This window comes from Miniopterus natalensis, chromosome 9 (assembly GCF_054644295.1).
Source record: "Miniopterus natalensis isolate mMinNat1 chromosome 9, mMinNat1.hap1, whole genome shotgun sequence".
Lineage (NCBI taxonomy): Eukaryota > Metazoa > Chordata > Mammalia > Chiroptera > Miniopteridae > Miniopterus > Miniopterus natalensis.
In genome coordinates, this window is record NC_142089.1 from 21,443,705 (window position 1) to 21,468,777 (window position 25,073).

At 41.6% G+C, this 25,073-nt stretch overlaps 1 protein-coding gene across 6 annotated transcripts; it reads right to left on the reverse strand.

Annotated features, from left to right (window-relative positions):
* Window positions 1-5,049: 5,049 nt before the first annotated feature.
* MEAF6 (MYST/Esa1 associated factor 6) lies at window positions 5,050-23,338 on the reverse strand. 6 transcript variants are annotated; one of them, XR_015715020.1, is made up of 9 exons: window positions 23,247-23,338; window positions 22,021-22,136; window positions 18,623-18,710; window positions 18,434-18,479; window positions 11,747-11,936; window positions 8,021-8,050; window positions 7,858-7,915; window positions 7,206-7,239; window positions 5,050-6,705 (listed from the first exon to the last, which is right to left on the reverse strand). XR_015715020.1 is itself a non-coding variant. In XM_087820313.1 (8 exons), the coding sequence occupies exons 1-8, from the start codon at window positions 23,334-23,336 to the stop codon at window positions 6,697-6,699; spliced, it is 603 nt and encodes a 200-aa protein (XP_087676439.1). In that variant the 5' UTR covers window positions 23,337-23,338; the 3' UTR covers window positions 5,050-6,696. The 6 variants fall into 6 exon arrangements, 2 of the variants coding, with proteins under 2 accessions (XP_087676439.1, XP_087676440.1); XR_015715021.1 differs by having other exon boundaries at window positions 8,021-8,761; XR_015715023.1 differs by lacking the exon at window positions 8,021-8,050.
* Window positions 23,339-25,073: the final 1,735 nt, after the last annotated feature.

Here is a 25,073-nt window from a genome sequence, read left to right on the forward strand (position 1 = left end):
GAAGTGAAAGTAAATATAAACCAAAGGCCTGATTTGTTCTCCACCACTCCCCATGAGCCACCCTTCACACCCTCCTCCTTGGGGACAACTGCCCAGTGATGTGAGGTCAGGATCACCTGCACCACAGCCCATCTCAGCGGCGAGAACATCTCCTCTACAAAAGTTTCTCAAAGTGAACAGTTTCAAATCATGAAGCTCAGCACTTGTTCAAAATTCAGACATAACTTTCATTTAGATCAACAGGGAAATGAGAGTCCTAATCCCTTCTTCTCATTGTCTTTGCATCTCCCGTGAGCATCACTTCCCAGGCACCGAATACATCACCAGCCTGGGAGGAGCAAGAGTGCACAAAGCCGCACAATCCGCTCTCTACGCACTGCGCCTGAAGCAGGGCACTGCCCCCAAGTGGGGCTTCAGGCGTGAGTTTTTAGTGTAGGGATGCCTCAGTAATTTGGAGTTAAGGTTCAGGGACAGAAAAATCAGAATAAAAGCAAAAACTAAGTCACAGACTACTTCCAAACAGCATACTTACTGCTTTCAAGCTCAGGCCATTTCACACTTGCTTGACTCCCTTACTTTCTACATGGGTCAAGATGCCAAGAATACTCTTCAGAAAATATTACTTTACATCACCCCAGCACCCAAAGACCCCAGCTTGGAGTTAGAACTAATTTCGATGCCTGCTTCCTACTTTTCAGAGCAAGGGATTGTTTCCTAAGCAAACAGTAGAAACTCAGTTGTGGGGAGAATGTTTGACCTGTTTTTGGTAAGTTCTTAAAGCATTCTGAAGACCCCCATGATAAGTACAACAGCTTTGGAAGTCCATGCTCTCTCAACCCACGCTGGCCCTGTCCAAATTCATGCTTCCCTTCAGCCCCTCTCCTGGCTCCACACAACTTCTAATCTTTCACTTTGTGGGTTTTCCTACAAAATTGCTGTGGACGACTTGTAGGATCTGAGAGTGTTTGGTTTTGAGTCTGAATGAACTACTTCCTCAGCCCCCTGGGAGAGGATACTGGAGACTACCCAGGAAGCTTTGGACAGATACCACTCTACCACGATGACATAAAATTTAACTACAAAGTACCTGGACTTTTAAAAATGTCTAATAACTACCAAAAGGAGCAAAGGACAACCTAGTCCCATCCTAGAGATGAGAAGGCTAGAGAACAGGAAGCCCAATTTACCCGGATGGCAGTAATCAGCAAGCATGACCGCCCTCAGCCCTCCAGTTCCCGTCTTGTTCCTCTCAAGTACAGGAGAGGAAGGAGGGAGGACAGATCATGGGAATCATCTTGCAATTTGGCTCTAGTTCTTTAAACCAGTTAATTCTGTGTCCCTAAAACCTGAAGCAAAGTCCTACTCCAAACCCAACTAACCTGAAGGCAGGCCCAGAAGTCCCTTCTTGGTGGTCCTGGCAGTCACTCAGTTGAGGGGCTGCTAAGATGGGACAAAGTAGGCCACCCAGCAGACTACCTCTACCCAGTTAGACAGGTACTATGAAGGCATCTGCCACCTAAATGTGCTCCTCCCTGCTAGCACCTTTGTTCTTTTGATCACAGTCATTACCTTATCTTCTTTTTAAAGTCAAGCAGCCCTGGCTGGTTTTCTCAGTGGTCAGAGCGTTGGCCTACAGACTGAAGGGTCCTGGGTTCGATTCTGGCCAAGGGCAAGTACTTTGGTTGCAGGCTCAATTGCCAGCCCTGGTCAAGGTGCGTGTGGGAGGCAACTAATCGATGTTTCTCTCTCTTACTTCCACTCTAAAAAAAGCAATGGGAGATTCCAAGATGGTGGCAGATTGAGTGGAAGCTACACTGACACTCTCCCAGGACCAAACCATCCTGAATAATCAACTGCAACTGAAAACAAGCTGGAGAGCAACCTCATAACCAAGGATGCAAAGTGGAGACGGCATAGAGAAGTGCGGAGGCGTGAGAGGGCTGGCTGGGCTCCCACAGGCAGCAGCTGAAGGTCCAGAGGGATATCTCAGCTGTGGGGGGTTCCCACTGAGAACTCTGGGGCCTAAACCCCAGGCTGGGCTTCCCAGCCCAGAGCACCAGAACTGAGAAAGGTGCCCACATAACATCTGGCTGTGAAAAGCAGCAGGGTTTCTGCCTGCCAGGGAGAGACGACTGGAAATGCAGGCACCCTCTTAAACAGCCAACGCACAAAGTTTCCTGTGCAGCCACTCACCTTAGGCTCCGGATGAGAAGGGAGAGTGGACTAGAGCTGTGTGAGGAGAATCCAGGGGTGCTGGCAGCAGGAATAGAGCTCAGAGGGCAGCCATCTGGATCCCTGGTGCTGAGTCATTCCCCCACACGGCTGAGGACATTTTTCTCAGGCAGACACTTACCTTCCAAGTAGCTTTTGCCTGCGGGGGAAGCAACTGCCCTGCCCTGCTGGAAATCCTCTCCCCCGTTTAGTTTCTACAACTTGAGGCTCATTAAGAGGCTCATAACAATTAGCCACCCACCCTGTGAAGTTTCTACAGCCTGAGGCTCATTAAGAGACTGAATAACAGCCTCTGGGTGCTTTGAGTCTGCCTGATTTCCTTCTGGACCCTGGGCTCAGAAAAGCAGACCTTGGTGGGCATCTTGGTCCTGTCCAAACACACCCAGCCCCAGCAGAGGAAGCCACAAGCTGTGGACTGTGGAAAACTTCAAGCAGGTTACTCAAGGCGAGTCACAAACAGTGTCTGACATTGGCCTGAGCCAGAGATCATCCAAAAGACCAGGAGTCCTCGAAGATCTACCCAATACTAGAAACAAACCCAAACAGGCAGCCAAAATGGGGAGACAAAAAAACATGCCCCAAATGAAAGAACAAAAGAATTCTCCAGAAGAAGAGCTAAATGAAAAGGAGATAAGCAATTTATCAGATACAGAGTTGGGAACACTGATCATAAGGATGATCAACAGCATGAGAAAAGAAACAGAACCCATGAAGGAAATTAAGAATGACATAGTAGAAAGAAAATAAAATAAAACATTGGAAGGAATAAACAGCAGATTAGGGGAAAATGAGGATTGGATCAGCAAATTAGAAGACAGTAGAAAAAATAACTCAATCAGAGAACCAAAAAGAAAAACAATTAAAAAACAGGAGGACAGTTTAAGGGAGCTATGGGACAACATGAAACATAAAAGTATTTGCATCATAGATGAGTACCAGGAGATCTATAAAGTAAGCAAGGGTTAGAGAACCTGTTTGAAGAAATAATAGCAGAAAACTTCCCTGACCTGGTCAAGAAAATAGTTACCCAAGTTCAGGAGGCACAGAGTCCCAAGCAAGAAACCAAAAAGGCCCAAGCCCAGACACATCATAATTAAAATGCCAAAAATTCAAGACAAAGAGAGAATCTTAAACGCAGCAAGAGAAAAGCAATCTGTTACCTACAAAGGCACTCCCATAAGGCTGTCAGCTGATTTCTCATCAGAATCTCTACAGGCCAGAAGGGAATGGCATGAAGTATTCAAGGTAATGCAAAACAAGGATCTGAAACCAAGACTACTCTATCCAGCAAGGCTATCAGTCAAAATAGATGGTGAAATAAAGAGCTTCCCAGACCAAAAAAAGCTTAAGGAGTTTATCACCACCAAACCAGCATTGCAAGAAATGTTAAAGGGACTGCTGTAATAAGAAGTTGAAATAGAAAGAATGAGAAACACAGGCATAAAGAAATAAAATGGCAATAGATAAGTACCTATCAATAATAACCTTAAGGATAAATGGATTAAAAGCTCCAATCAAAGGACATAGGGAAGCTGAATGGAAAAGAAAACAAGACCCAAATATATGCTGTTTACAAGAGACCCACCTCAGGACAACAGTCACACAGGCTGGAAAAAAAAAGAAAGAAAAAACTTCTGGAGGACTTTAAGGGAGAGATTGACAGCAATATAGTCACAGTAGGGAACTTTAATACCTTACTGACTTTACTGGATAGATCTTCTAAACAAAAATCAACAAGAAAACAATGACTCTAAATGACACACTAGATCAGATGGATTTAACTGACATTTACAGAACATTTCTCCTGCAGAATATGCATTCTCCTCAAGTGCACATGGGACATTCTCAAAGATAGACCACGTTATGATATAAAACAAGTCTACAAGTTCAAGAAGATTGAAATCATATCAAGCATCTTCTCAGACACTTACACCATGGAATACTATGCAGCTGTAAAAACAAAGGATCCCTTACCCTTTGAGACAGTATGGTGGGACCTGGAGAGTATTATGCTAAAAAAGTGAAATAAGCCAGTCTGAGAGAGACAAGTATCACATGATCTCACTCATATGTGGAATGTAATGAACAAAATAAACCGATGAACAAGAGAGATCCAGAGTCAGAGAGGCATGGAACAGACTGATGAATCTCGGAGGGAAGGCAGGAGTGGGGGGTGGGAAGGAGAGAGGGAGAGAATAACCAAAGAACTTATATGCATAACCCATGGATACAGACAACCGCATGGTGAAGGCATGGGGGGAGGGGGGAGGGGGGATCAATGGGGGGGGAAGGGACATCTGTAATACTTTCAACAATAAATTTTAAAAAATAAAAAAGCAAGGGAAAAAATATCCTCTGGTGAGGATTAAAATAAATAAAGTCAAGCAAACTTAGTTTATAATTGAGGCTACAAGTATAACAAGCATGGTAGACAGGTATCCCCCTTGGCGCTTTTTCCTAAACCACCCAATGTAGGGGACCTAAGCAACCTCTCAAGACTGGCAATTCTCCAGTACATCTGGCCAACTTAGAGGAAAACTAGGAGGTTCCCCTAATCAATGATTAAACTTCACCGAAAAAGTGTCAAGCAGACTGGTTCTACGATCATATATACACATGGGGGTGTATTCACGCACATAGATCTGCTTTTCAATAATACACCTTTTTAAGAGCAGCCCTACTGTATCTCCAGCAAATGTCAAACTATGAGAGAAATGCTTTTAGGTTTGCCAGGTGCCTTCCACAGAGTTAAGGAAACTGTAGGTATCCCTCCCCCTCCCTCCGGGAAAGGAGACAAACTGACAAAGGACACAATGCTTCTGGTTTCCATTGTTTTTGGTTTTTTAAAGGAACAATCTAAATATAAGAAACTATTTCCCTGGCATACCCCAGAGTTCTGCTACAAAAGACAGAGCCAAAGACACCTAAATAGCCACAGAGTCAAAAAAAAAAAAAAGTTTATTTGAGAACAAGAGTGAAAGCTTTTGCACATCTGACAAGGTAGAATTATTTTGATAATCGACGCCACCCACATTCAGCTCTACCAATATTCACAAATGGAACATTTTTTCCTAACAAAGATAGAGGCATAAGCAAAGGACTATGACTAAATAGAGTCAAAGGAAAGGTGAGGACCCAAATCTTATCCCATAGACTGATTCACAACACAGGATTTAAATCACATCATCCAGTCTCCTAATGCAGTGGTTCCTGACTTGGTTCCCTATCAGAACCCAGGGACTCTCTGAAAGGAAATCCCCATAACCAGACTGTACCCTGGCCCAGTCTCTAGGGCTGGGACCTAGGCATCAGTATTGTTTTAAGCTTCCCAGTTGATTCCAATTGTGCAGCCGAGGTAGATCACAACTGCTTCACAGGCCAATAACAACTATAAGCAAGTTCCTGGGCCCATATCTGTCTCCAAGAATGAGGGATCCATTGGGCGCTGCTGGCTCCCGTTGATTCTATCTTTCATTTTGCTCAAGAACTCCGTATGGTATCAGCTTTGAGTGCAATTTTGAGCCTTTCCATATGCCTTAGTGATATTTCAAGCCCTATTTAATTAGTAAATACCAGCAAAGAGAGAAAAGATGGCAAAAGAAATTTCCATAAGGCATGATACGAATAAATAAAAGTGAAAAAAAAATCTCAGGTTTAAAAGTAAAGCATGACAAGTCAAAGCCTGTGAAATTTTATTTATACAAAAGAATAAAAATATTTTAAAAGGACTGATTTAAGCTTATGCTTTTCAGTTTTTCCTATTCCTTGAACATGAAACTGCTTCCAACTCAAAAAGATTTAAGATAGGTAAATTATTAAATAAACACACTTTACCTTTCCCCTGCAAGAAACCAAAGAGCCAAGTTCCCCATTGTGTTTATGGTAAACTAGGTCACTTTCAGTTTAAGAACATTGGCAACTCCGTGGAACAGATTATTAGATATGTCAGCAGGAAGGTATGAGCTGTACAAAGTCATTACAAAAAGCCCCAAAAGAAAATAAGACGATAAAAACAATAGAAAAATAATAAAACACAAACAACATAAGAAAATGCTAGGTATTTACAGCCTCCTTCTGAAATGTGATCAGTGCTCTACTTTCATCATAAAACAAAAGCAGAGACCATTCCCTGATGGGTATCACAGATGAAGCTGGTGCCGGCCAGGTTGGGGGGAGATGTTCGTTCCAAGAAGGGAGATTCAGTTAGCAACTTGCTGGGATTATAACCATGTCTTGGTCTTCCTGCAGTTCTGTTACTAAGAATGACACAGGGTAAATGATCCAATGTGGTCTTACAGAAATGACTTGTCACCACATTGCAGGACAACGACTCAGTCACAGGCACCGGGTCTGGGAAAGCAGAGGTGGATGGCCACGCACGCAGGCAAGGGATATTTATCTTTGTGAGGTCGGAGGAGGGAAGCAGGGCTCTACAGCCTGGAAGTTTCTGCACTAACGAGTCTTCTAATAGTCCTAAAGAGAAAAACAAAGCCCTAATTTACTCTCAGCAGAACACTGGTTTGAACCTAAAAAAAATTGTAAATCTCATAAACAACTCTGCTAGGTGATCGTTCTGTGGCCAAAGATTCTATTTCAAGTGTAATGTACAGTATTTCACACCTGGAAGTGACCTGTCTTCTGAATCCACAAAGGGGCCGAAACACCTATTCTGCCCTAATTATTAGACATCCTGAGCTCACCAGTCAGGAAAAAAAAGAGCTAGTATTAACTCATTATTTAAGCAAAGGGAAGTTCTCTTCAGTATAAATGTATAACTCCTTTCTCTCTCCAATATAAAGAAAGTAAATAACACCTAAAAGTTGAAGTGTATATAGAGGGACACCCTAGATTTTAAAAATTAGAGTTGTGACCCCAAATTGGGGACACTCAAGTTCTGAAGACACTTTTCTAATTATTTTTCTAATCATCAACAATATTACCAGCCTCTCTGAAATGGTCTGGCTGATACTTACAGCTCGTGGTTTTTTGTTTAACTTCAGATCAATCCTGTATAGGAAAGATAAAGATATTTGCATTTCAATTTACAGAAAAAGAATCCAAGAATCAGCTACTGCATAGGGCACAAGCTATAACAAAGACTATTTGGTTAAGTAAAATCCACATTCTTCACTAGACTATGTCATATTTAGTTGTTTATCCAGGTATTATTAAGCAAGTGTTTAAAAACATGAGCAGATACTCCTGCCACAAGGCAAACTTAGATGACTCAAAAAGAAATATAGAGCAGTTATGAAAGCCACATAATTATTAAAAATTATTCCAAAATTACGCATTAAAGAGACTGAATTAAGAAGGCATGCTCTATGTTAACGTGTTAGCTCTGTAACTATATCACTGATAATCACTGAGACACATAATGATTAAGAATAGGAAAGAGACTAGGAGTTTGTATTTCCGGACATGAAACACAAAAGAAATTAAACAAATTTCAGTTTTTAAATTTTCCAAAGCAAAATATCAAGATCTTAAACTATTAATCTCCTTATGAAGCAAAGCCAGAAAATCAATTTAAATATGAATTAAAGTTATCTATTTTAAAAGCAATTAAAATGCATAAAAGTGAAGTTTACTTAATTTTGCTGAAGTTATTAAATAAAATGTTACCTCCATCACGTTTTTCTGTTTTTAAAAAAAACTTCCCAGCCTAACCTAATATACATACCTACAATTAAACAGATAAACTATGGGTTAGAAAGGTCTCAAAAAGGCATATTGGTCTCTACACACTAAACAACACAGCACAAATACTAATTCAAATCAAACTTACTCAAAGTCATAATCAAACATGCCAGACGGGCTGAGGGGCAGCATTTGAAAGGAAGAAAGCAATAGAAATTAATATACTAATTGAATAAATTAGTTGATTAGCCACCCTAGCGAGATTTATAGAAACAAAAACCAGTTTTAAGAATCTTAAGCCATAAAGTTTCAAACATTAAAGCACCAAAGATTTTGTGGTTGGGAGATTGCCTTCCCTGAATGGTTTTCATATCAGAAGAACAGACTATGAAAGGAAAAGTTATTTCATTAGAAAACTAGATACCTGCAGGCCTTCTATTAGCTGTCAGATTTAGAGTTAGAACTTGGGAAATATTTAATTGTAATGACAAGTATAATTAGGGCATTAGAAGAAACAGAAAAAGAAAGGTTTAGTCATATAATGAAAGGTGCTTTGAAGACAGTACTAACAACTCAGCAAAATATACTTGCAATAAAACAAAAGATAAAAACGTCATACATTTTTTTAAAAGAAAACATTTTGCAACTTTTAATTCAAGTTATATGCTCTAAACAAGTTATATGTTCTAAACAAGTTATATGTTCTAAACGTGTCCAGGGAACATGGTACTCCTTTTCGACAGCATTCATTTTAGAAGCCAAGGGTCGAATGAATGAACTTCAGTGATAGGTGAGTCTTGTTCCAGAAACTGCAGAGCCTGAATTGGTGATGGCAGTTAACTGTTTGTGTCAGGACTACAGTTATGGAACACCAAGGTCTGCAGCACCCCTATGAAAACAAAGAAAAGTTGACACCCACAGGACCCAAGCCTCAGGAACCCGGATAGGAGCAGTACGAGAAAGTCATTTCGGGCCAGCATTGATAACCATGGTCTGGGCAGGCCTCCAAAGCAAACATTAACCCAGAGCATGACACCACCCCTGCTGGTTCTAACCTTTCAGACTACAGATAGGTGGCAAAGCAATATGCAAAATGGCTATCTTTTCCTCCTGATCAATGTTTGCAAGAATGAAGCTGGAAGAAAGCCTGAAGTCAATATCTCTTATGCAACAGTTTCACTCAAGACTTCTGGGAAAGAACATACAGTAAGTATACAAACCAGGAACTATCAAAAATTTAACTTTCAGCCTCGTTTAACTTTGTTCACAAAGTAGACTGTACCTACAAAATGAAAACTTCACAAAGCTAGAATTCTAAGGTTTGGTATAGTACTAAAAACCTAAAAGAGCAGCTGTAAGTTATTATTTCAACTTTTTTCTTTTAAGATACCGAAATTTTTCAGATATTTATAATTTATGTAAAATATAAAATTCAGAACAGTGTGATCATTTATGAATACTAAAAATTTGATAAATTTTCATATTCCTGAAGAGGACAAATTCAAAAGTTATTCCTTTTTGCTAAAGTAACATACTTACTTCCACTTTGCTTTACTCACCACTAACAGTGCCTGGCACATAGTAGGTACTCAGCCATTTGTTGAAATAATTTACTACTGACTTTATCTGACTACATGGGGCGTGGCACATTGGAGGAGAAACAAGCACTATACTGGGTGCGAATTTACAAATATGTACAAAGTGCTCCACCCCCACTAAGGCATTAGTCAGGGGCGAGGGGTTTGGGCCACACACATGTCCTGACTAAAGATGGCAGGAATCTGAGAACCTTCACTGGCCACTGAGCTGCCAGTCAGGCATACTCAACCTGTTTTCCCTAGAAGGTAAATAGCTCTACTCTGCTCTAAGGGGGAAGCCCAGCCAGATAAACCAAGGAAATGGTCAAAGGATCCTGCTTTCCAAACAGAAAGCACCATTTGTGAAAACAATAACTAGCATCAAAGATCTTTATAAATCCTAGTTATTTTTCTAGGAGTTAGCTTCTAGGGCCAGGAGAGAAAAGTGTGGAAAGAAGTGAAGTTCCTACAGAAATCTACTAGAAACCTGCAAGAAGAAAGTTAGGTTCAATGCCTAAGTTCATTTTATCACCAGCTGATCATGTCACTGAGGGAAATGAAGTATTACCTGAAATAAACAACAGCTATCTAAAGAGTGTCTATTGCTATCAGTAACTGAAACTTTCATGGACATTTCCCCATATTCTACACACTGAAATAGGAAAAGCATCATTACTTTAAAATGACACTGGAGTAAATTTAATAAAAGCAACACAGAGCATGACAGTTAATTATCTTGACAATTTTAAAAAATATTTTTAAGAGTATGATTCTCTGTGACTATTTGTGATAAGCTAGCATCAGTCCTATCACAGTGATCAAACATGTAGCCTTACAAAAAAGAAAAAGAGATGTAATTTTGCTATTTCTTACTGCTCTTATATGAGATTGGCAAGGTGATCTGTGGTTTGCAGAAAAATGCTAAGCTAGCAGTACTTAGTATTTGGAGGAAAGACTATTTCTGCAGTCTAAAAACCACCACCATCACTGACAATAAAAACTCTTAAAAGAATGAAAGAATCAGTTTATTCCAAGGAGGCTTAGACCAGTCAGAGTTAATTCTGCATTATTCCCGTGTGCCATAATATCCACAGAGCTAACAATTTAATACCCTGGGTGTATGAAGGAAAATCCTACAGTTCTGTAAAGCAACCCAACCTAGAAGCAAACCGGGGGACAGGGAACCCCACCCATCCCTTGCATGCCTTTCATCTCCTCAGCATACAGACTCCCAAGAGGAGTAGGACAAAAGCTAGCCTATGGATACCAGGTTTCTATGCCTCCAAGAAGGTCTGAGGCCAGGGCAAGATTCCTCACTCTAGAAACTATACCCTCTCTGAATGCAGCTGTGTAATTTCCAATTATCTGAGTTAATAAGCCCCATATTATCATACAAACCCCAAGCAGAATGAATGCTAAAATCCTCTCTGGGTGATACCTGACCCCTCTGTCCACTGATGCCATTCCTATCTCATTATGAACTGCAAAAAAACACAGTGGACAAATGTTATCTAGAAAGGCACTCCCATATCTTGCAGACTTTATGCTCTTCCTCTGATATCTGAAATCAGCACATTGCAGATGCATAAAAAGAGAAATCAGATGCAATCAAAAAACTTGCACTTTAAAGAAAAAAAGGCATATCAGATGGGTCCTCTCCATTCACGAGGAAACAAAAGCAGGCAGGGGTTGGGATTAAGAGCAAAGGACTTTATCCCACTATGCAGCCTCCCAACATGGACTAGCAGCATTTTTCAAATACTGTTACACAGACTCCATTCCTTTTTCCCTTTTCCCACTTCTAAAAGGATCCCAAATTCACTGTATTAAACAAAATTTTTATGGGATAAAATTCTTCCACAGTAGAAACAGTGAGAAGGCTGTCCTCCTGCATGGTAATGCTAAAGCCCACTAATTCCTCTCCTAGAAAGAGAAAAATTAGTCTGTTCATGTGGACCAATGGAACTTCTTTCCAACAGCACAGAAGGACTAAACCAATCCTGAAGAATTTATATTCTAGCACATGCCTGGGTTGTGGGCTTGATCCCCAGTTGGGTGTGTGCAGGAGGCAGACAATCAATGACTCTCTCATCATTGATGTTTCTATCTCTCTTTCCCCCTCTCCCTTCCTCTCTCTGAAATCAATAAAGATATATTTAAAAAAAGAAAAGAGAAAAAAAAAGAATTTTTTCTAGTAAAATTCCTACACAGCAATGGTCATGGAAGCTGTGGGCGGATGGGGGTAGGTTGGGGGGGGATCTGGGTGTGGGAGGTGGGAGGTGGTCCCTACCACTGACCTGTGTCGGTTTTTATTCTTTCGTTTTTTATGGCTGCTGTGATGACTCCCTGAGGAAGTAGAAGCAGCCTTCTGAGGTTTCACTCCCTGCACAGATCCATCCAGATCCTCAGGGTCCTCCTGGGTGGGCTCATTTTCCTGATTGTGGAAGTCTGGAGAAGTATCACTTTCTGTGCCACTTCCTGGTTCCCCTGGAGGGAAGAACACAAATCCCCAGAGGCATCATCAGCACTCAGGCAATCTGTCAGTCAGGAAAGATGTTTTGAGCACTAATATATGGATAAACTCACTGCATAAAGGTTATTTAAACACAGAATATACTACTAGGGTTAATAATTATACAGGAAGGTGAGAGATGACCTTGGAAAAACTTCCTATAGTTGGCCCTGGTTCCTTTCCCAAATCATACAGGAACCCATCTTTCTATCAAGAAAAGAGACCCATGAGAAGAGCCCCATTACCTAAATTACTCTCAGAAATCTTAAGAATATTATTTTTGAAAAGAGTAATAATATTCTTCAGCTGACACATAGTCCCAATTTTACAACATCCCTTAGAAATATTAAATATGCAAGGTCAAGAACAATTTGTATAAATATATATATTTTAAGAATAATTACAGCCCAGCCTGGTGTGGCTCAGCAGTTGAGCATCGACCTAGGATTCAGGAGATTAGGGTTTGATTACCGGTCAGGGCACATGCCCGGGTTGCGGGCTCCATCCCCAGTTGGGGGCGTGCAGGAGGCAGCCAATCAAAGATGACTCTCTCATCATTGATGTTTCTCTCTCTCTCTCCCTCTCCCTTCCTCTTCCTGCAATCAATAAAGATATATTAAAAATAATAATAATAATAATAACAATTACATATATTTTGGTAAATGTAAACTTTCTTTTTTCCTAAATTTCTTGAAACTCTAAATAGAAAAGGATGGGTGAAGATTTTCACCTTACTCAACTATTGAAGGATCCTAAACATGTATACTAGCTGTTTCTAAAATTTGTCAAAAGGGGTTATGCAGACAGTAGGAGGAGGAGCCAGTTTTCTTCTTTTGATGTCTTTATATTATAAACTGCTGGGAAGAGACTTTGAACTGAGTAGCATATGGACACAAGAAGTAAAAGAAGAGATGGTCCCCAAAAAGCAAGAGAAACAACCAGATCTCAGAAATCATGAAATCCTATTTTTGATCACTTCATGAAAGCAACAGAAGAGGGAGCTCTAGGGCTATAAAGCTAGAAAAAGTATACTGCTCAATCTGGGCCTTCTACAATTCAGGAAAAATGGATTTCATATAAAAATTAGCAAAAGAATTTCAAAACTTATCACATAACACTACAGTAACCAAGAGCGTGTAGTACGGGCATAAGAACAGACATACAGAAACCAGGGAAGCTAATTCAAAGGCCAGATATAAACCCTTAACATTTATGATCAACTGATTTTCAACAAGGGCCACACACATTTCCTGACTAAAGCTGGCAGGAATCTGAGAACCTTCACTGGCCACTGAGCTGCCCGTCTAATCTGGCCCTACCAAATTTGATGGGGCAATTCAATTAAAAGACAATGATGAACAAAACAAACTATTTATTCATTGTGGGCCAGATGCTTATGGGAGTACTGAGTAAATGGATGAACTGGTCATATTCTATAAGGTAAACACACAAGTGCATACAAAACAGTGTAAATCAAATCAAAGCCCTATGGATGGAGAAGGTAACATGCCAAGCAGTAACTGATACACCAAAGTACTGATGTGGCTATTAGGTATCATAAGAGTCAGAGAAGAAAGAGTGAATTACTCAGGAAAAGCTTCACTGAAGGGGTAGAATTTAAACTGGACCTTGAAAAATGAGAAGCCAAAATAAGTACAAAAAACAGCACAAGCAAAAGCGTAGAGGTGAGAAAACACAAGGTATATTTGGGACAAATGAATCAAACAACATCATTTAAACAGAGAGCTTAAGAGATGAGAGGTGAAATGGAATGGCAGGCCAAGAGGACTCATAAATGTCAGAGTAAGTAAAGGGTTTCATCTAGGGAGACAGTACAAGGTGATAGTAAAGAGAACTGACTTGTGGCTTAACCTTTCTAAGTCTGTTTCCCCATTTGTAAAGTAAGAATTCTTTCTTTCATGTGCTGAGTATCTCTTATGGATGAGGCATTGGGCTAGACAGTGGACTACCACAATGTTCCCAATTTTCAAGGATTAGCTTTAAGGACTAAATGAGATAATGAAAGTAAAGTGTTTGCTTGCTGTCTGGAACATAGTAAGTGTTGAATCTCAATATCCTTGAGATCTATAAGCACGCAAGTCAAATTTTAAACAAACAGTAAAGACTACTTGCAATAAAATGGTTGTTAGCAGGATATAACAAGGCAGAGCCATCAGGAATCTCTGAACAGAGAAGTGACATCCAGCAATGAATATTTATGGAGATCTCTGCACAAATCCGTGTTTTAGGGTTATTAGGCTAGAAGTGGTTTATAAGAGGAACTGGAGCCAGGGAAACGAAACACTGTTAAAATACAAAGTGAGACCATAAAGTAAGAATAATTTTCTTCCTTGGCTCAAGGAAGCAGAAGAGGAGTGATGGCAAAAGGGCTGGGTGACAACATCTCAAAGTGCATCAGCGAGTCAGTTAACCAGATGGGGCTGCCACCATGGAAGAACACATAAGCTTGTTTCTCACTGACATAAAAGTAAGCAACTCATTTTTAGAGGGAAGAACATCAGATTTTGATTAAGTTTAATAAATCTACAAACGAGACACTCTACTTATTAAAAGACAGAAGTACCCATTCAATAGTGTCAAGGCAATAACTTCTGAGCAGCACGAACGCTTAAAGGAGGCAAGGAAGGTGCCCAGAACAAGGCTTCACGCAGTCGTACACTTACACACTGGAGCGGCATCAATGCTGAGGGGATCTGGTTTGACGAAAGCTCCAGAGGAGTCCAGTGAAACAAACATTAGAGACTGTGCTGCTCCTTTAAAGGAAACTGGATAAAATCTGCCTGTTTTTTCTTATTTTTTTTAAAAAATATACAATGGACCTGGCCAGGCGTGGCTCAGCGGTTGAGCATCAAAGTAGGATCCAGGAGATCACGGTTCAATTCCCAGGTCAGGGCACATGCCCGGGTTGCGGGCTCAGTCCCCAGTTGGGGGCAGGCAGGAGGCAGCCGATCAATGACAACTCTCTCATCATTGATGTTTCTATCTCTCTCTCCCTCTCCCTTCCTCTCTCTGAAGTCAATAAAGATATATTTTAAAAATAATATATACACAATGGTTCACAAATCTGCATAACGTTCCCCTTTAGGGACCATGCTAATATACTTTATTATTCTAATTGGGTACATCTGAAGCCAAAGAAAGCAGAAAGCAATGCATTTCTGAGGAAAATTTTCAAAATGGTTTGAAAATAAAATGCCAAAAGTGCAAAACTCTAAAATCCTTGAGATCTAAGGATATACAAGTCAGAATTCTAAGAGAAAAGAATGTTTGCTTCATTGCCACCAAAGATCAAAACCAAAAATCATTCCACAAGATTTGTTATACAGAAATTCTGAGATTTATCTGAGATAAATTCAGAGGTTATTAGAGATTCTGTACAAAGGAAAAGATATGAGGCACAACATAGACCATTCCTTCCTCTCGGAATTAAAGCTTAGTTTGAATCACCTGGGCCATTCAGGGACACTCAAGCCTTGAACTTGGTTTAAAGAGGTCCCCACGCCTAGCAGAAGCAAACATTAAGTCTTCTCTGGAAGACAGTACCTTCACCCTCGCCCTCAAATTATTCTATGAATACTTTTAATAATAATGAGCAGCACACTAAGATAACCAAGCACACAGGGAGATTAGATTTCATGAGTAATGACCAGTAGAAACAACAAACAAAAACAGGTCATTAAGGACTTCAGAAATTGAAATTAAATACAGACTATAGAATAACTATGCTTACTAGACTTAAAGAAGTAAAAGTTTGAAAATAAATGCAAAGAAAACTACTGCAAAATTACATAGATCTTAAAAATAATTAAGTAGAATTTGTGACAATAAAATTGTAATAACAAAAGATTTAAAATCAAGGGAAATCAGATTTAACTGAAAAGAGAATTAGAAACTGGTAGGTCAGGAAAAAAATTACTCATCCGCAGCACAGAGACAAAAAGATATAAGATACAGAAGAGATAATAAAAGACGTAAAGATTTAAATGAGAAGGTTTAACATGCAGTGAACCAGAGTACCAGAAGGAAAGGAGAGAAAGCATGTAACAAAAGCAGTATCTGAAAAGATAACAGCTGGGAATTTTCCAGAAATGATAAAAAATACCAAACACAGTTTCAACAAGTCCAGTGAAACCCAAGCCAGATAAATAAATAAAAATTCAAACTTAGACACATTGTAGTTAACTGCAGAAAATCAAGACAAATATAAAATCTTATAAATAGCAGTGGGAAGTGGTAATGATAAAGGTAGTGAGATAAAATGCAAAAGAATTACTTTAAAGGGGCTCTGACCATTTGAATTAACAAACTCCAGAATTTGTGTAATTCTCTACACTGCTTTATTCCAAAAAAAATTCCAGGCAGCTTGCCAAGATTCATATAATGTAATCCACTAAAATAAATTTAAAATGAGATAAGGCAAAGAAGAATAGAAGAGGAAAGTAAGCTGGATATAGTACTAAGATTCAGCCTAAAATGCATGCTATAAATTCCTCTTTGCTTTCTAGAGGGGCACCACAAATTCAGCTTTAAGCATTTTAGCACCCATACAAAGAGGGGCAGTCAAGTACAAGATTTTCAGTAAAAAACTAGTCCTTCAGAGAAAACAACAATTTCTAAAGAAGATGATAATCAGAATGACAATAAACAACATTTGCAACATCTCTCACAGTAAATAGAGACACATTTTACAAGACCAAATGCAACTTTATAGGGAAGACCAAGGAACACAAATATGATATACTGCCGAGGTGAGGTTCAATCCAGGAGGAAGATCTTAGGGTAGGATGGTCTGCACACGCTTCAGAAACTCTATAATACGTAAGTACTTTCTCAGGAAAGCTTCTGAAAGGAGTGGCTTTAAAAATCTTTTCCTGACAGCTAGCTACTCTGTGTGAATAACTAGGTACAGAGCATATATACTAAACTACCTACTAAGTCAGGGGCAGGATAACAGGCTCTCTGTGAAAACTGAGGAGTCAGACATCATTCCATCTCGACTCACAAGAGTAAGATCCACAGTGTTCCTTACCAGTCTCATACTCTACAAAGCAGATGAAACGGCTCTACATTCTACAAGTGGCATTAGCTGGAAAGCAATAAGATTTAACTGACAGTCATAGCAAAAGAAAAATAAATTTTAAAAACTTGGTACAATTGATAAGGTTGGCAAAAAGAAGCAGAGATGCCTGCAAAGTTTTGAATGATGGAGAACAGAAAAATTGGGCAGACATGTTTTAAAGGAAACAGAACACCTCAGTTTTAGACAAAATGTTCGGGTTTGAATATCTGAATGGAAATGTATAGAACACATTTTCTAGAACTGTATCACTCAAGCTGGGGAAAGGGGTTAAGGATAGAGCTAAAAATTTAGAATCTGTACACAGAGATAAAAATTGAAGTCGTTGAGTGGTTCTAATTCCCAAACCACCAAAATCCCTTCGCCCCAAACCACCAAAATCCCTTCGCCTCAAACCACTGCCCCAAGGCAAACAAAAGAACTGGATCCCACAAGATATGCCATCAGAAAGAAGTACATGCAGCCACAGTACAAAAAGCAGGCTATATTTAAAAATTTTTTTAATCCTCACCCAAGGATATTTTTTCCATTGCTTTTCAGAGAGAGTAGAAGGGAGAGAGAGAGAGAGAGAGAGAGAGAGAGAGAGAGAGAGAGAGAGAGAGAGAGAAACAGAAACATCAATGTGAGAGAGACACATGGACTGGCTGCCTTCCTCTCTTGCACCGAATGGGCCAGGATTTGAGCCTGCAACCGAGTTAAGTGCCTTGGCTGGAATCAAACCCTTCAGTCCTCGGGCTGGCACTATAACCACTGATCCAAACCAGCAGGTTGTATTTTAAAGTGACCCAGTGCACAGGGAGAACATTCAATTCAGCTACAGAGTCTGACTCTGGATAAATGTACAGGTCTATATCCCATAACTAGAAATTAGAACATAATTACGCTGTATGGCTCACTTACAGAGAATGACACAATTTCTCTACAAAGTAAACACCATCTACTCTCTATTTTATATTGAAGAACACACAGGTATGTTCTGTTTTCCTAAAAATTATTAAGTTGAGAATTTCCTAAAAATTATTAAGTTGGGAACATGGGGATTTATTAGATATGTCTGAAATTTTCCATGATAAAAGGTTTTTTTAACTTATAAAAATTCCCAAAGACTTAACAGGAGTGAAGACGTATCTTTCTGTCTTTGAGCAGCTAACATCAACCTTCCTGTGATACAAGAGTCAGGAAGGAAGGACATGGTCATCTCTTTCTCGTAAGAAAGACATGATTAAAGATACAGTAAGAGGTTATTAACTTCTAGAAAGAAGACGTAAAAGGGTAAGAGATGCAGTCTTCAGATACACTGCTGGATAGGCATAAAAGATAGGAACTATGGTAGCTTCAAAATAAACTGATGAAAAAGTAGAAAAGTAAACTTACTCTTTTCAATGAGCTGGTCCTGAACTCCTGCCAGTGCACTTACTGCCTAAAAGAAAAAACCACTAGTTATAAGAAAAATTATCACAGGGAGAGCACTCACAGACAGAAGGGAAAGAGAAAACTCACAGAAATTTAACTGAGGCTTTCCTCAACAAGAGGCCACATAAAGATCCCTCCCACTTCACTTACAGCTGCTGAAGTAACTGAGGATTTACTGAAGAGCCTCTCAGCTTCCTTAAACTTCCGGTTCCTTCGATCGTTTTTGCTATTGGAGTTTCTAAAACACACACAAGGATTCGTCATGAGCACCAAGCTTTGTCTATGGCTCAGAAACTCTTTTATTACCTCTATACCACTTGGATTGACCAAAACAACCTTTACACTGAATGCCTATGTGGGGAGACAACAATGGTTTCCAATGTATAGAATGTGCTCCATTGTGGTTGGTTCATAATCAATTTCATTTTAGTATGTATGTATTTGAATGATTAAAAAAACCCCCACCAAACTAGCATAGACTAGTGGTATGAAGTGTCTGTTAAATAAATTTTAAAAATTTAAAGGAGCCCGGCTGGGCGTGGCTCAGCGGTTGAGCATTGACCTAGGTTCCAGGCGATCAGGGTTCGATTCCCAGTCAGGGCATATGCCCGGGTTGTGGGCTCGATCAATGACTCTCTCATCACTGATGTTTCTATCTCTCTCTCTGCCTCTTCTTTCCTCTCTTTGAAATCAGTAAAGATATATTAAAAAAAAAAAAAATTTAAAGGAAAAAAAACAGGGTTCCTTAGAAAAATGGTCTGGGACAAGAAAAGGAAAAGGTGACAGAAAGGAACAAGGTGTTCAAACTAATAGAATCATGTCAAAAGCACAAAGGAATCAGCTTAAGGAGGCTCCCTCTGGCCACATTTGGGATAAACTAAGCATCAAAAAGCATGATGGGCCCAGCAGGTATGGCTCAGCAGTTGAGCACTGACCTATGATCCAGGAGATCAAAGTTCAATCCCCAGTCAGGGGCGTGCAGGAGGCAGCCGATCAATGACTCATCATTGATGTTTCTATCTCTCTCTCTCCCTTCCTCTTTCTGAAATCAATAAAGATATATTTTTTTAAAACAAAAAAAAGAATGATGGGAGTCCTGGCCGGGTGGCTGGTTGGTTGAAGCATCACCCTGTATACCAAAAGGCTGCAGGTTCAATTCCTAGTCAGAATCCACCAGGTTGTGAGTTCAATCCCTGGTTGGGGTAGGTACAAGGCAACCGATCGGTGTTTCTCTCTCTCTCTCCCCCCTCTCTCTTTCTAAAATCAATAAACCTATCCTCATGTGAAAATTTTTAAAAAATGATGGATATGTCAGTTTTTGCACTTCTCTGTATATATTTCAATAAATTAATTTATCCTAAAAAATAAACCCCTATAATAAAAAAGTGACAGTGCTAGATCTCAAGAGTAATTTTTTTTATATATATCTTTATCGATGTCAGAGAGAGGAAAGGAGAGGGACAGAGAGAGAGAGAGAAACATCAATGATGAGTCATTGATCGGCTCCCTCTTGCATGTCCCCGACTGGGGATCGAGTCTGCAACCCAGGCATGTGCCCTGACCAGGAATAGAACCCCGATTGCCTGCATCCTAGGTCAACACTCAACGGCTGAGCCATGCCCAGCGGGGCTCAAGAGTAATTTTTAAAAAACAACCCATGAATATCTGGTGCTACAAAAGAGAGAGATGAAGAGGATGAAAGGGAGAGAAGATAAAAAGGGAAGGCTCTTCTTTCAGAATACCAGTAATAAATGTAAAAGGAATAGTAAAATTGGAATCACCATTTTACAACCTCCATATAATAACTGATTCAGGTAGAAATCAACAATGTAGACTAAAACCACTGAATAAAAATGGGGGGGGCAGTATATTCCCACTTTCTAAAAGTATAAGCTCCAAACTTATATGTTAATTACAAAGAAAAGAAATAAACTTTACAATGGAGAAATCACATGGTCAAACTTAGCAGCACCAATAATGGGACATTCTGACACTATGTGCTTACTGATAAAATAGAGGTAAACAAAAGAGGTACACAAATCACTAATGCAACATTTCTACCAAAAATAGTTAAAGGGTCTCTCATGAGGTCGAAATAAGAAAAACCTGGAATTGGGACATTCTACAAGACAATGTCATAAACAACTACTTCACCACCAAAAAGGATGGGAGACACTCCTAAATTAAGAGACCAAAGGGATATCACAGCCAAATGCAATGAAAAATTCTGACTGGATCAAAATAAGGTAGCAAACCATGTTGTGGACAATTAGGGAAAATTGAATAAAGATTGTATATTAGGTGATACAATTATTAATTAGTGATAATTTTCTCAGCATAATTATGGCTAGGTAAGAAAAATGTTCTTATTCTTAGGAGATAATTACTGACATATTTAGGGGCAATGTGTCATGGGATCTGCTTCTAACTTTTAAAAGGGTTAGCGAAAAAACCCAACAAAGTATAGGGGGGAAGAGGAGACACAACCATAAAGGAGTAGCATAACAGAGGTCTTTATGGTGATGGAACAGTTCTGTATCTTGATTGCAGTGGTGGTTACAGGAATCCACACATATGATAAAAATGAGAGAACTACAGACACACATTGTACTAATGTCAATTTCCTGGTTTTGATATTGTTAGTATAGTTACATAACACCCACTGGGGGAAACTGGGGGAAGGGTACATGGGACCTCTCTGTATTTTATTGTAACTTCCTATGTACTTATAATTATTTCAAAATTTTAAAAAAATTTAATGCAGATATAGGTGTATGTTTATATATATTATAGAGAAAGAGAAGAGAGAGGAAACAAATGTGGCAACAAGTTAACTAACAATTGGTGAATTCCGCTGAAGGGTATCAAGTGTTCATATACTATTCCTATTCTTTCACTTTTTTTCTCTTTTTCCTTTTTCAATTTTATTGATCTTTAGAGAGAGGAAGGGGGAGAAAGAAACATCAATGTGAGAGAGAAACATCGATCAGTTGCCTCTGGCACTCACCCCAACCAGAGATCAAACCCAAAACCTAGGTATGTGTTCTGATTAGGGATGGAACCTGGCACCTTTTGGTAGGTTCCAACCAACTGAGCCACACCAGCCAGGGCTCTTTCAATCTTTCTATAAATTTAAAAAATTTTAAAAAGTTTAGAAAGTTTTCAAGAATACTATTATTAAATAAATCATGGTACAGTTGGTAATAGGTATGGCAAATATTGTGAGGGTGGAACTCATGACTGATTAAAATGTGGAAAACACTACTAGAATGCTATTGTGTAAGGTATTATATGCTGTATTTCATTTAAGCCTCACACACTCCTGTGCCATAGGCAGGACTTTCCCTATCCCACAGATGTAGGATTTGTTTAGGATTACTCAGTGAGTGAGGTTGAGGCTGAGTGTGAGTCCAAGTTCAAGCCCAAACCTCTTTCCACACTACCACTTACTATAATGCCTCCCTGCAAAGTTGCTATCAAAAACTTAGAGTCCTAAAAACAACTATTAGTAGATCACAATACAAACACCACAGGCTTCTGACACTCACTTTTGGTTGGTTAGATACCTATCCCAGCCACGAATGATATTGCCATACATCTGAGTGTCTTCCAGGTAGCTTCCTTCAAAAGCATAGATCTGTCTCTCCAAGTTTGCCAGTGTTTCCTGAGAGATGAAAAACAAAGAAATGGATGCCTTTTAAATGCAAACATTAAATCTGACCAAACTGAAATCTTGCTATTAGACTTAAAAACTCAAGCACAAATACACTAAATTACCCTTGTGGAGAGATGGATGCTATGGGGAGGAGCAGGCAGATTAAAGACAGTCTAGAATTGTCCTGTTGGATCCCTTTGAGAATAGAATGAAACAGAGAGAGAGCCTGTCCCCTGAAAAATGCATGCACGTGCAAAATTTTGTATATACTTCAGGGGGTTCACGGAAACCCAAGTGTGAAGAACCCTGGCTCATGCTGACTCCACTCCCATGCAGAAATGGTATTGCTGGAGGAGAGGGAAGGGTGAGCAGCTTTCCAGCGCCAGCCAACTCGCTCCCCTCCCCTCAGAAAGGCCGCCTGCACTGGACAGCCAGTTGCTATGGAAACCTGGGAGGACAGCTTCAGGTGAGATGGGCCTCCCAGGTGCCCAAGCCAAGACTCCGGGGGCAGTGAGGGCTCGGCCGCCAGGGCGCACGGGACCCTGAGTGCCTGTCACAATTTGTAATTCCCCAGACTGAGTCGGCATCCCTCGCCCTTCCTCTGCTAGACGTCCCAAACACATCGCATCCCTGCCCATCAGAAATCCCATTCAATGCATCTACTACTAGCCCCCCAAAGGACTGCGCTCCTCCAGCCTCCAAAGGCGAGACTGGATGACGGAGTCCCCCTCCCACCCTGCCCCGCCGAAGCCCACCGGCCAGCCCGACCCAGTCTCCCTCAGCCTACCGACACGCCCGCTCTCACCCACCCTCCGAGGCTCCCGGCGCTCGCCTTCCCCGGGCTGCCACACGCGAGCCCCGCAGCCGCGGCGCCATCCTCCCTCCACGCCCCCGCCCGCCCGCCCGCCTCGCGCCCCTCCCGCCCCCGGCTGCCGCCCAGCCGGGAAGCCGAGGCGCTGGCGGGCCGCGGAATGCGCAGCTCTGCGTCGGGCCGCCGGGCTCCGGACCGCCGCGCAGCGCCCGCGAACTAACGGCCTGGAGCGGCGGGGCAGGGGCCTGGAGGCGGGGGCGGGCGCGGGCCCCCCCCCCACCCTGGCTCCCCGGGTGCCAGCCCCTCACCGCCAGCTCCTGCTTCCGCTTCACGAGCTCCGCCAGCTCCCGCCGGGTGTCCGGGATCTGCGGTGGCGCTGCCTTGTTGTGCATCGCCATGTTGGGCTGAGGCGGGCAGCGGTGGCGCCGGGCTGGGGGCGGGCCTGCGTGCGGCCGCCGCCAGGGGGCGCCCCCGCCGCACTGCGCCTGCGCGCGCGGCTTCCGGAGACGCGGGCCGCGCCGGGCTCTGGGCCTTCTGCTCCCGCGCGCCCTGCCCGGGGGAGGCGCGCGGGCTCTCTGGGCTCGGTACTACCTGCAAGTCCGCCCCTGGTGGGCGGTTTACCTTTACAGGCGCCGCACGCGCACCTTGCCGGCACCAGACGCCTGTCCCCTCAGTGAATGACGCTCACAGCCCACCGAGTAGCCCAAGTCAGCAACCTGCGTCCCTCCCTCTCCTTCTCACCTTAATCCTGTTCGCAGCCCGTTCCCCGGCCTGACCCTGCACATCCCTTTGCTGTGTCGGCCACCGCCCTCCCGCCCTCCCTATTTTTGGCTACTCTATTCCAACAGACTCCTGTTTCCACACTAAGCTGCATTTAGTCCATGATCCACAATGGTGCCAGGATAATTTGATCTTGGAAAACAAATGTGGTGTCATTCCCCTGATTGTAACCTTCAATGGCTTCCTACTCCCCTTTCTAGAGACAAGTACTAAGAAACGTATGTGTAGTGGTTACCATCCCAAACGAGCCAGAACTACCTTGTTCGAAATCCGACCTCTACCACTGATGAGCTGTGAGACCTTGGGCAAGTCACCAAAGTTCACGTGTCAACTTCCTCATCTGCAAAAAGGAGGTGATAATAGTACCTATCTAAACAATTGCTGTGATGAGTAAATCACTTGTCTGTCCAGGCTTGGCAAGGACTGTAACACTACCTGTTAGCTTTTAACATTAAGTCCAGGTCCCTAACTTCCTTTTCACTTGGCCCCTGCTTGCTTCTCCAGCCGCAGCTTTCTCCATTTTTCAGGGTCCTGCAAATTTCACTCTCATGAGTCTAGGTAGGATATTTTCTCCCTTCCTTCCTTTTATTACCAGAAAGGGGACCTGGCCTGTGTGGGTCTTCCAGGGCCAGCTGGCGCCTGTGGGTTCTTGACTTCCTGCAGGAAACATTTCACAACGTGAATCCACGTTATTTTTAGAGTACATTTATTAAAGCTAGGGACAGTGAAACAAGGAAGGGCCTAGGGTAGAAGAACCAAGCGGAGAGAGACTAGGTGGGGAAATAAGCCTAGGCTGGGCTGCTTTGACTCACTAAGAAGTCAGAGAAAAGGGAGCTTTGGGGACAGGGTCAAGGGGGTTAGCCCGGGATGGGCTGCAGCTGCCCATTGCTCCCTGGCTGCAAGCTTGGAGGGGTTCCTTAGAGTTTAGGAAATGCATGCCTGTGGGAGAAGTAGAAGGGAAAAGTGGGGGCATGCTCCTGAGAGGGAGAGTATGCACTGGGACTTCCATTTCTGGGTTTTAAAGGCTGGGAGTTTAGGAAAGGTCTAGTAGAATATTCATCAGTTTTATGCTGATGTGCCAAAATGAGATTTATTCCCTGAACTTCGTCTGTCCTTGGGTGGGGTTGGCAAATTGGATTTCTGCTACCTGTCTCCTGGAGTTGGGTGATTTAAGCTATTTACCCTCTGGCTGGGGAGGAGTGTAAACCATTTACTCTCAAGTGTACTTGGTTACAGAATCTAGGATTTTTCGATTTACTAGATGGCTGTAAACTGCTTAGCCATTTAACTATTCCTCTTGTCCTGGCTTACTAGCCTGTCTTCCTTCCTCCCTCCCTCCCTCCCTCCCTTCCCTC

Bases quoted from the DNA above. Each gene is read 5' to 3' on its own strand.
- MEAF6 (XM_087820313.1), bottom strand. From the start codon at position 23,336: ATGGCGATGCACAACAAGGCAGCGCCACCGCAGATCCCGGACACCCGG. The intron at 18,480-18,622 runs GTAAGTGAAGTG...TTTTTCTTTTAG, and splicing joins CCTCAGTTACTTCAGCAGCT to GCAGTAAGTGCACTGGCAGG. The intron at 8,051-11,746 runs GTCAGTGGTAGG...GCTGCCCCTCAG, and splicing joins AAGAATAAAAACCGACACAG to CCCGTCTGGCATGTTTGATT.